The sequence below is a fragment of the Tamandua tetradactyla genome, chromosome 3, assembly GCF_023851605.1.
Source record: "Tamandua tetradactyla isolate mTamTet1 chromosome 3, mTamTet1.pri, whole genome shotgun sequence".
Classification (NCBI taxonomy): Eukaryota; Metazoa; Chordata; class Mammalia; order Pilosa; family Myrmecophagidae; genus Tamandua; species Tamandua tetradactyla.
The window spans coordinates 20,515,888-20,528,323 of NC_135329.1; the positions used below are offsets into that span (position 1 = coordinate 20,515,888).

Sequence of the window (12,436 nt, forward strand, 5' to 3'; positions counted from 1 at the left end):
CAAATGTAGTTTAACAGCCTAACTTCCTCTCCTTCGAAAACTGGTGAACAGGCAGAAGTATAATATTTAACATAAATCGATAAAAACCTGTGCTGGATGCTTCTGTACAGGGCTCTGGAGCGCCAGACTCCTAAGGGAAAGCTAACAGGAACCCAAAGGAAAGCAAACTTTCCCTGCTGCCCTTTCCCCCTCTTCTCGCTGGCAAAGACGATCCTCATTACAGTTTGCTCAAATATCTGGAAGTGGATTTAGGGCCCACCCCACCCCCCAACTTATGCTTTTATAGCCAATAGGTGATGAGGTTTATTTGCATATTTCCAGTCACATAAACAGCCCTGTAATGGGAACAGTGTCAGACTCGATTCCTCCTCCTCCTCCTCCTCCCCAGAGGAAACCTGCCACTTCTAGCTGCCCAGCCTTTCCCTTTAAAGGGAGACTTGCCCCGCGCGAAACCGCCGCTCCAGCCCTCTCCCTCCTGCGGCTCAGCCCGCCAGTCGGTCGGTCCGCGCCAGCCCGCGCGGCGCAGCTCCTACAGAGGACGCCGCGGAGATGGAGAGCAAAGCCCTGCTCCTGGTGGCCCTGGGCGTGTGGCTCCAGAGTCTGATCGCCTCCCGCGGCGGGGTGGCCGCCGCCGACAGTAAGTTTTGCAGGCACTCTCCCCTCCACCTGCAGATGCGTCTCCGTGACCACTTCCACGCCCTCTGAAGATGGGAAAGAAGATGTTAAAAGGAGCTGGGGATGCGCACCGGGGACTCCCTCTGCGGGAGGGAACCCAAGAAGGGCCACGGACGTGGGGTCGGGAAAAACAGGGAAGGAATTCTCCCTCGGATCTCTACGGGGTCGGCTCCGAGTTCCCGCTTTCTCTTTCTGGCGGGTTCCCGCGCGGTGCGCTCCGCTGGCTCGGCGTTCAGGGACTGGCGGGCAGAGGCGGGGGAGGGCCCGGGGGTGTGACGGGTGGGACCCGGGAGGGGAAAGGCCAGGATGGCGTGACCCGCAGCACTCCCCGTGCCGGGGGCGGGGGGAGAGGGCTGGGATAAAAGGCACGCAGCCCAAGGTGACCCCGGCTTGGCGGAGGCGGCAGCTCAGACACCGCCAGTGGCAGGCGAACGGAAAGTGCCACCCTCTCTTGGAGGAGCCGGCCTGGGGAGGGTGGAAGGAGCTGTCGCTAGTTTGGAAGCACAGGGTACCAGTGATCTCTAGCAACCTTTGCGCTCCCGAGGGGTAGTGGGGACGCGGGGCGCGGTGTTCTGGTCATGCCGCGTCGGGTATGCGTTAGGACGCCGGGGAAAGTCTCCAGATCCACTCTTGCACGCTCTGCTTTTCTTAGAGGAGAGTTGACCCTCCTGAAAACGTGGCAGTGACCAGCAGCGTTGGGGGATGTCAGCAGCGACTTGGGGGCTGCACAGGTTATTCCCGTCTGCATAAGTTTTTCTAGCCGAGGCCAGCGCCACGCGCCCAGTGCGGCGGTGCAACCGCGCACACGTCGGGCCTCCGGGCGCCGCAGGGAGGCACTGGGCGATCTGGAGCTGGAGTGCCGCCAGCTAGCGAGTGAGGGCATTTGAGGCGAGGTGCAATTTCCTTTATTGCAGGAAAAAGAAGCGCCCAGCCCGCCATAGAGTCAGTCTGCATAACTTGAACCTTGGTTCCCGTAAAATACAACAGCAACTAAAGAGGCAATTGAAGCAAATTTTCTTTTTCCTTTGATGCGATTCCACTTAGGGTGGTGTAGATGGATGTGCTTTCAGGCGGCACGTCCAAAGCGGCTCAAGTTATAGTCGAGTTTGTCCATGACTTTGCAAGCTGAAAGCTTATTTTACTTTGGCATTGAGCTGTGAAAGAGATTTTTTGTTAGATTAAAAAAAAATGTAATCCCATTAATTGCTGAATGGGATGGAAAGATTTACAATGATCTTTTCTGTCAGATCAGTTTAAGAACACTAGGTCAGTTAGAAAGTCTTAAGTATCTTGATATTGAATTCCCCTCGATAGTGTTTAACACTGGCCAAGATGATGGTAGAATGAACTCCAAATTCTTATTTCCTAAAGTTTACCATAGTACAATGTTATTTTTACCAGAAGCTTCACATGAGCATGTGTCATCCACATTTTAGGATTTGTTATCCTCTCTTCTAGGTTCACAATCCTAAATTCTTGGGCAAGTGAGTGTCACCTCTCTGGGTTTAGCCTCCTTAACTCAAAAATGAGGCATTCGAACTATACTGAACATTCTCTAAGGCCCCCCTAATTCTTAACTTTTTATTAAAATGGACACGTTAATTAAAGTGATTTTAACCAACATGTGCTTTCCCTGGCTGATAATGCATGAAGGAAGAAATCATTGCTAACTTGAAATTTCTTCCTCTCATCCCCCACCCCCAACTCAACCTCCACCCCACAACCATTTATGCCTCTCCCACCAGAGAAGGCAGTTTTCCTCCCCTTTTCCAACAAATGAAATCATTCAGGAAGTTGAGAATTTCAGGATGGGAAAGGCACAGGTGTGGAGAAATGGTAGGTAGCATCTCCATTGGACCCTTACTTGATTCATTCATTCTCTATTTCTTTCCCAGAAGAAGATGAGGATATGAGGCCCTTCCCTCGAGCTCTCTGCTCTGGGAGCCACCACAATCTCTCTGCATCCCCAGATGGAAACTTGAATTGCTGGGAGAGGGACACCTGGGTACATGCTCAGTCGCTGTGGTCCTATTTGGCCACAGTGAATTTCTCAGGCCAACATCTGAGTTAAACATGATGGGTGATGAGAACATAATAGCAGATGTCACTTTTCTCATAAAGTTGAGCTCAGCAAGCAGGGGCGTGACTAATTAATAGCTGTACTGAAAAGTGGGAGTCAGGCACGGGGGAAGAGTTGCAAGGGAAATTTTTCACTTTTAAGCAGTGTTATTTTTAGCCCAGACTTCTATTTTTTTTGCTTCATGTATGAGAAAAAAAATGGGCTATATAGTTTACTGCCTCTATTATGTCGATTGTTCCAGAAAATGCCTTGAAACATACAATATGTTACCACTGGTTTCCTTTCTCACGAACACCTGTTCCCACCTCATATTCCCCTGCATTCAATGTGAAGCTGTTCTAGCAATCAAAATGATTACTGGGTGGGCCACGGTGGCTCAGCAGGCAAGAATGCTTGCCTGCCATGCCAGAGGACCCGGGTTCGATTCCTGATGCCTGCCCATGTTAAAAAAAAAAAAATGATTACTGATGCTGACTTTAGATCACACAGTGTAAGAAAATTATTCAAGCCATAAGTATCAAGCTTTTAGGTCTGAATGAAAATACTGTTGCAGAATTTACTCAATGCATTTCCCAACTTTTATGGCAACAAATATTCAGGTGTAAAACTTTTGTAAATTTCAGGCTAGTTGTATTCACTTTCTATAGTTTGTCACCTGAGTGAACTAAACAATTTTTATCAACAGAGACTTTTTAAGTCTCTGGGAATGAATCTTTGTCAAAAGTAGCTTTAATCACACTCTCTCTTTGCAAAACTTGGAGGCTCTGTTAGTTTCTGAAGGGGAAATATGATAGAACACCCAAGCTCACTCAGAGACTAGGTTTGAGATTTGTTGTTGAAGAGTCTTTGTTCACCTAATTATAAATTTGTACATTGCTGGCTGTGGCCATTTAAAACATGTCTGTGTGCTTGACACCATTTGGGTTTTCAATAAATGTCAGATATGATTAGAGAGGGAAATAAACATTTACTAGGAAAGAAAAAATGGATTCACCTTAGTTTAAGAGAGAGAGAGAGAGATGGGGGCAGAGTTGGGGATACATATTTAAATATGTGCCACTTATTTCTTTGCTCTTCACAATCTATTCTCTCAGAAAGTTCAAAATTTATATCAGATAATTTTGTAATTTAGACTCTTTAAATGAATAAAAGAAAATGGCCCCACTACTATTTGGCAGTGAAATAGAACAAAGAAGCCCAAACTGGTATGGCTACACTCTAATTTAGAAATATTATTCTGGCTCGGGTTAATTTTGAGTTTAATATATACGTTTGCAGAAGCTTTAAAATAGTATGAAAACTTGGACTTTTTGGATGGGTGGTGGTGAATACAGGTGAATGGATTTGAATCGAGAGCTTCTCAACAGCCCTCCACTCAAGCATATAACTGTCTTGAAATCAGTGATGTACTTTTGAAAAAAATGTTGGTTTTCAGAGTCAATTTAGATGAAAAATAGCATGATGCTTAGCGTCTACATTTCAATGAACAGAATATACTCCATATCTTTTACCCAGATTCCCGCAAGTAAAACAACTATTACACACATATCATCGGCTCTGATTGTGTTTAGTTTGAGGCAGTTGGATGCTTCCGTTTGCCCTCTTTATCAATGAGAAGAAAGTCATTTCAGATTAACAGTTTGAGAATTTTGTATTTCAATTTTTTAATTCTTGATTTAAATATGCCTACGTATCACTCAATCAAAATATTTATTAACCAATTCACAGTACCCTTTTGAGCAGTGATAGCTTCCACTTGTTTTTTCACACTCAGTGGTCTAAATTAACTGGGCAATTGTAACACACATATCCAAGCCTGTTTTTTTTAAACCTTTCTTTTCAGTAGGGTGGAAGTTTATTCCGAATATTAGAGAAAATTTGGCATCAAATGAATTCATATGTGAAATATAGAATTTATTTTTACTCCTCATTTAGTGGAACAAATACTTTTCTCTGTAAAAATGAAAAGTAAATAAGCTTGTTAGATACTTCAAGAGCATTAATTCACTGTCTATATTGGAATATCTGTAAAGACCAGCAATTCATTCAGAAAATTTATTGATTTTTTTTCCCTCGTCAAACAAGTCAATTCAGCAGTTCAGCTTGTTGTGCTTTTTGGCATCCTGCAGACCCTGCCTGAGTCGATAACTAGGACCGCTGGTCTCAGAAAGCAAATGACGTACTGACGAAGTCTTTGATCCATGTGTCTGTGTGTGTGTGTGTGTGTGTGAATCTGAGGGGGAAAGTGGAAATTTCAAAGAGGATTACATTGTAGTGGAGCTCTTGTACCTACTAACTTCATATGAATGAATATCTTAATCATCTGATCACTCAGAACTGCTTTTAGAACATTCGCTGTTTCTTTCCTGGAATCTCACTGCTTCTCCTTTTCTAGCAGCAATGATGTCCCCTCCATAAATTTACCTGTCTCTTAGGCTTCTTAGCCTAATTCATCTCTGTGATTATCCACGTTAATATAAATTCCTTATCTTTGTTTACACACTCAGCTCTTTAGCTATCTAGTTAAGGACTATTTAAAAATTGCATAGCCAGGAAATGCATGAACTTGTAACTTGCCTGGGAACAAAAAATCTCCCCTTTGTGCTACGGACACATCTCATGGGACCTGGTTGGCATGGTGAGTGCTGATGTGCCAAGTCACGTTCAGGGTGGAGACCCTTAAGGAGGCACCTTTCTTTTCCTTCTCCAGTCTAGAATTTTTCCAGGCTTGAATTTCTAAGGGGAACTGGTAAAAGATAATCTAGTTGGGTAAGTGGAGAGTCTCTAATGTTTTTCCATGTATGAAAAGCAATAGTTTCCTTAATAACAGTTCAAACCAGTTTATCTGCCAACCAGGAGCAATCCCTGCTGTGTACTGGGACGACCAAGCACGCTGACTAACCAACAGCCAGGGTCTGTCTTTTCCCCTATTTTTACATGGCCTAAGCCAGATGCTCAAGGGCTGTCGGTAGAGGTTCTGGGAAGCATATTAATCTTTAGGGTGCTGAGACATCCTTGAGGTGTTGCAATACCGGTAGTGCAAAAATTCCAATCAGTACACCAAAGGGAAAGAAAGATTGACTAAGAGCCAATAAAATCTATGATTTTGTAGATAAGACTGACATAGAATTGATTCAATTCCATAGCTCATAGAGTGCCATTCTTTTCCTTTAAAAGGGCTTCATTATGTTTTCTGTGACTGAAAATGAGAAACAATTTCCTTGAAAAGTGAAATTAAACACTCCAAATACAAATTTACTTGAGAATTTATAGAGTTCTCTTTATAAGCCATAGACTTAACATAAAATGTCAGTTATGGGAAATTGGAGCCCTCAGTGAGCCATACCTATAATCTGATACAGGATTCATGAGTCAAATTGATTTTATTTTTTTTCGTGGAACCGTACGCACCAAGCCAACCTTAGTGTTTTCAAACAATATACGTGGTCATTTCAAAACCAACAGCAGTGTCAGGGCCATGACATTGCATAGCCCTAGGGGAAAAGTGAGCACAAGTGAGTGGAGTTCACTAGGTGTGCAGTGCAGTTGTCCGCTGTATTGGTTCGGCACATATGTGGTGGGTGAAACTGTTTGCCAGGTTGTTCAGATTGCCTCTGATTTCAAAAGATTGATAATCGAACATGTTAAAATAAGGTTGTTAGAAAGTGTGAGTTATTTGTGGTGATGAGATATGGGAGAGAGTGAAACTAATCTAGTTTTCAACTTTCTAAAGTACTTTCTGGCAGTAGAAGAACTTCTTGGGCACAGAAAGCAAAATCAAATTTAAAATCTGCAATATGCATTTCCATTATAAGATATGCAACAAGGTCACTGGAATATTTTCCAACTGGGAGGGAAAAGGAGACCTACAATCAAATAAGAGAACATGCACATTCTGAGGGATATAGTCCAAGGGCAGTTTTACTATTGGAAATGAAAAGAGCTTTAAAGATCAATATTTTAACCCATCTCTTCTTTGAAGAAATGATCTTAGAGTGTTGAGTTACTGTAACAAAACTCATTTCTTTCTAAATCAAATCACAAAAATATTATCTCCTCCATTTCAGGGACTGGAGGGTTTTTATTTTGTTTTGTTTTGTGTTTTGCTTTGTTTTTGGGTTATCAGCTTGTTGCATATAACAAACCAGTTGAGAAGGAAACATCACAGTGTTCAAGGGACTTGGGAAAATAATTATTAAAAGGGAAAGTGTTGGCTGGCCCTGAGCTAACTGTATCAGAAGCATGATTGGAGTGCCCACACTTTCATTACCGCTCCTGTCATGCTATTCTTATTCTCAGTTTGCCTTTTGCAACGCTATTCTAAAATTACAAATTTTTGAAGTTTGAATTATGAGAAGAGAGAAAATTTTACATTAAAAAATTATAAGTATTCCCAAGCAACTTCAGTTACTTATCTCCTGAAATTTTTGAATTTTGAACAATAACAAAATCTAAAAATCTGTAAGTTATTGACTTCTTATAGTAAATAGGTAGGTTTGGTTGTGTTTGCTCTTTTTACTCAGCAAGGAATTAAATAATTTTCCTTAATACAACTTCCCTTTGACTATGCTTTGCTTTGTGAAGAGTCTGATTTTATTTGTAGTATAATTTACTTCAAGTGTTCCCTGTGATATTATATGTACCATTTACAAATACCCGGTGAAGATTTATCAATGCTTAGATTTATGCAAAAGACAGACTAAAAGTTTGCCTTTCTCTGTTTACCCAATTTGGGATTAACTATGAATAATCAAAATGGACTCTTTCTAAAGACAGCTTTGCTGTAGTGTTTTAAGTTTTGACTTTGTGCAGAAGGCTATAATTATAGAAGGGGGGGAGAAAACTTGAAGAAAGAATTAACCATAGCTCATACATTGTACAGTTATTTCTGAGTAACTCACTAAACAATTGTCTGAAACATTGTTTTGAACTGGTACATTTTGCCATGGCAATTTATACAAAAGCTTCCTCAGGCTTCCACATTCTTTTAACACTAATATATTTACGTATATATTTTAATTACAAGAGTGAAAGGAAATAATCTTTTTCCAAACAAGCCTAATGGTATAATATTATGGGAGAATGTTCCTTTGATGTAATCAAAGACCTCAAGAGTGTAAAATAATAAATAAGATGAAGGGGACCATGTCAACCAGAGTCGGGAGCCAGTGTTCTCTAGGAGAACAAGCTTTGAGCTGGAACCGGGAGACCTGGGTTCTGGTCCCCACTCTCTTTTCTACTACTAGCAACATAACTTCAGTCAGGTCACTTAGAGTCATGCCTTGAGAGAAGATTGAATTAACTTAGGGATGCCCAAAGAGTAGGTGAGTTACTAGAAATTAAACACACACACACACACTGAAGGCAAGAAAAGGCTTGAAGACAGTCTCTGCCAACTGTGGTCATGTCTGCAGCATCAGTTCTCTTGCAGTCCACTTCCATTTTTTTCGCACTTCAGAAACAAAAATCTCATCGGTGGTGATTGCTTGTGAACCTAAAATATAACCTTTGAGCAAAAAGAAACAATTCCCCGACTAACCTCTTATTCATTTTTCCTTTTCAGGAATTTTAGGAGGAAGAGATTTTAGTGACATTGAAAGTAAATTTGCCCTAAGGACCCCGGAAGAGACAGTTGAGGACACTTGCCACCTCATTCCTGGAGTGACAGAATCTGTGGCTAACTGCCACTTCAACCACAGCAGTAAAACCTTTGTGGTGATCCATGGCTGGACGGTAAGAGAAGCGCTTCAGGAAGGAGGGAATTGGGCTTTTCCCGGTGGTTGGGAATCCAATGGTGGATCTCGGCATCTTGTACTTCTGCTTGCTCTCCAGTGGCTTTGCTTTTGAGAATAAAAGCAGCTCAGGTTTGGGGTGGGGAACTAAAGGCACAGGTACTTCCTGTGAAGTACTTCCCCTAGACAGAGCCAGCCTTCTTTAGAACATGGGTCCTTTGAGCCAGCTCTTCTTGTGAGGTGGGGAAAGGAGGCTCAGCTTAACACAGAGCGGAACATGGCTTCACATTGTGGGAAACCACAGGAAACCCAGCACGAGCCTGATTCATTCAGTAAATTGCTAAGACACCTGAAACAATGAGAAGAGGGCTGGAGGGAGGTGAGGAGGCTTGGGTTCCAGCTCTGACTTTGCCACTTGCCAGTTCTGTGATATGGATCAAGTCACTTCCCATGTCTGGGTCTCAGTTTACTCCGGTAGAGGGAAGAGGTTGGACGAGACATCTTTAATGTTCTTCCATTTCTAACATTTTCAGATTGTAAACCTTAGGGAACACTTCTAAAGATGTGTGCTGGTCAGAAAAACACAATACAGAATGATTGTTAAAGGTGAAAACTGGCTTGTTTACTTTAAAAAATATTGATAAAGTAGTTCTCTCTAAATATGCCTAATAATCACTTTACATGATACAGTTCTTGTTTAATTATTTGTTTGTCTAAAAAATTTTTAACTTCTAGTGGGAGAATTTCATTGTTTATTTTAAAGGACCTATATAAAATTGATTGTTAAAGATAATTATTTTTCCATTATAACAGAACTCATGAATTTGGTAGATACTAAATTCTAATGCGATAAATTAGCTAATGAATGATATATATGTTGTTCTAATTCCTTTTTCTACACATAGCTTAAGTGCCTTTGTTATTGACAGCATAGGACAGTTGCTATAATTTTTATGGTGATGAAGGCAATTACTAACAGAATTCTGAAACATGTTTATTTTAATAAAACGCACCAACTTACCAGAGTTAACATAGTGAATTATTTATCTTGTGATAAAACACCTAATTCCTAAACATAAATATTTTTATATTTTAGGAGATTTTAAATAAGAAAAATAAACAGGTATTTTTAGGAGCAGTTTATATAGCAAGAAAACTTGGCTTTTAACTTTTCAAAAAAGTTTAAACTTAAATACATGTGTACTCCAGGGAATAAATTGAATATCCCAGGCATCTCAATCATGTTATCCCTGAGAGAATTATATACTTTAAGAATACTTTAGGAATTTTTAAAAAAAACATTTCCTTCCCTCATACCAGATGACCCAAAGAACCCAACGTCAGTAGATAGCACCAATTTCAATCACTGCCCTACTTAGCCCACTTGTATCCTTCATACCATGTGTTCTGATATTTGACTGCCTGCTAAGTCACTGGCCATGGGTCAAGGTTTTCATTGTACAGACTTGGTCAGTCTTGGCAATAACTGAGCCAGATATGCTGATCTCAGCCTCTTCCCTGGGGGGTCAAGACAGGCCACCTGGTGCAGGTGGCAGTGAGGGCTTCAGTTCAGCTGTGTGTCTGAGAATCAAAGATGTTTTTTAAAAATGGGTACTGCTTGAGGGACGTGCAGAAGAAAAACTTAGGAAATAGGGCCTTCTCTGAGTGGAGGAAAGTGGGTATTTGGGTGTCCCTCCACCCCCTTTAGTTTGGGTTTATGTATACCACTATTGCACTTGGATTAAAAAAAAGAAAGTTTTAAATTAGTGATTAGGCAGTTGATAAAAGTAGGAATCACTGTAGGAGTAAGTTGGGTAACTTGCCTTTGTAAATACGGCCTAATTTGGAAAACTCAATAGTACAGAAAATGTTATAACTGGGGCCTAGAGCAAACGAATGTTTCCTGTCTTATCTGAGGAAAGAAGGTTGGTAAATCTAGGATACAGACTAAGGAACTGAAGAGATTTTCCAACTCTGTTATGGGAGAAGGAAAAGAAGACCTAGCACGTGACATGCATATGGCATATCCCAGAAAGCAGTGTAGACACAGCTATACTGGAGCTTGGCCCTTTGGTGGATTTCACAGATTGGTGGTTTAAGAACAAGGTTCTCATTTTAAAGCAGAACATCCTCTGCCCTAGCTGACGTGAGTAGCCAATGGCACTGCATTCTGAAGAAATGACATTAGTCCTCTCCAGAGGCAGCTGCAAAGGGTGGTGAGCCTACCATGAGGGGTGGAGAAGGGAGGGCAGAAGCAGTTCCTCAAGCTTTTGCTCTAGGTGGACATGTCCTTTGGTTCTCTCCCAGACCCAGGCTGCACCTGGCCCTGAAACACCCTTGCTGAGACATGGCCAAAGGAGCTTGGAATAAGTTCTTAATGGACTGACATCGCCCTCTTACGTTTTTTTAACCTTTGTTTTCTCTCCGTGCTTGAAATCGCTGAAAAGCAGGCATTCATTCATTGCAAGTAGGTTGAGAATCAGAATGGTCATAAGCAGAAATTGATGAGATGGAAGGTAACTTCAAGATCATCTGAATCCAACCTTCTTTCCGTAGGTGGCCTGGAAAGGTGAAAGCAGTGCCTATATTCATAGAAATAATTAGTGGAAGAGCTAGGACTTGACTCAAGGGCCTCTGAGTTTCAGGTTTGCTTTTTTTCTACCTCAAGGCACAGCAACTTGTGCAGTTTGTTATGTCAGAAGTGAAGCTAGAGCTTGTGCTTTGATAGTTTTAGCCTAAAAAACAAAATACTAGAATAAAAGCAAAATTCTACAAGAACCCACCCACATAAGCTCACAGTTCCAAGTACAGTTCCTTGGTTTGGAAATCCAAGGCTCCCATGTTCCTATTGGAATAACACTAAGAAGTATCTAGTTTTTACAGGGCTCCCCTTAAAAGCTACTTTCAACATGAATTTTGGAATCTTTTTTGTCTATTTGGTATGTAGTTGAGTAGCATTTACTGTGGCTACAATATGACTTGTTCTCAGGTGTTAGTGTGGGTGAATTTGGGGTTTTATTTCAGGTTCTCACCATATGCAAGCTCATGGCTGGATGTCTGGGATTTTGAACCTGCATTTTTGGTTTTCTTTTTAACGTGTGTTGATCATTTAAAATGTGCATCTTTGTGGAGTTACCAGATAACCCTTCTCTGAAAGCATAGATTAAAATTCTACATGAATGGAGTTCATTTGAGAAGTCCATAGCCAAGGTCTTTTGACTTTGATTTTTGGAGCCCTTTTTAACAAGAAGTAAAGGATTGCAGTTGGCAATCTGCTTATCTCCTAACATGACCAACTGGTCATTTGGGAAATATGACTATTAAACCTTGCTTATTTGCACTCTGACAGTTAAGAATTTGAGAGAATTGTGGGAAAGCTTAAGCTGAAGCCTACCATTTTCTTATTTATTAGGAAAGAGTTGGTGAACCAAACTTATTTTCTATTATAATAGATTAGTATGTTTAAAACTTTTTTCAGGCGGGCCGCGGTGGCTCAGCGGGCAAAGTGCTTGCCTGCTATGCCGGAGGACCTCGGTTCGATTCCCGGCCCCAGCCCATGTAACAAAAACGGAGAAACAGAATACAATAAAAAAAAAAACAAGAAAATGTTTCCCTTTCTTCCTTCCTTCCTTCCTTCTAAAAAAAAAAAAAAACTTTTTTCATTCGCATATCAAATATTGTATATAAATGGCTCCTTATTAGGAAAACAAAATAAATGCACATCCTCTAAACAATCCTCTTGGGAAACATTTATTAGCCTAATTGAAAGTAATTAAACTAAAGTTCTTTTAAAATAGCCTGTAATGCTAGTACAAATTTTAAACTGAATCAGACCGACCTTGCCTCCTAACAGTATAAATTATTGAAATTTTGTCAACTTATAAACAAACTTTCAAAATCTAAAAAATAATAAGCTCCCATTTCTGAGCCCATCACATCTCTCTTTCTG

The 12,436-nt window shown here is 41.0% G+C and overlaps 1 protein-coding gene across 2 annotated transcripts in view; it reads left to right on the plus strand.

Moving 5' to 3' along the window:
• Positions 1-357: 357 nt before the first annotated feature.
• LPL (lipoprotein lipase) overlaps positions 358-12,436 on the plus strand; it is a 29,600-nt gene continuing 17,521 nt past the window's right edge. The window contains exons 1-2 of one of the 2 annotated variants that reach the window (XM_077152686.1): positions 358-637; positions 8,319-8,488. In XM_077152686.1, coding sequence (XP_077008801.1) covers positions 550-637; positions 8,319-8,488 — 258 coding nt within the window. In that variant the 5' untranslated portion in view covers positions 358-549. The remainder of the gene's footprint in view (positions 638-8,318; positions 8,489-12,436) is intronic. The other variant, XM_077152687.1, reaches the window with a different exon arrangement.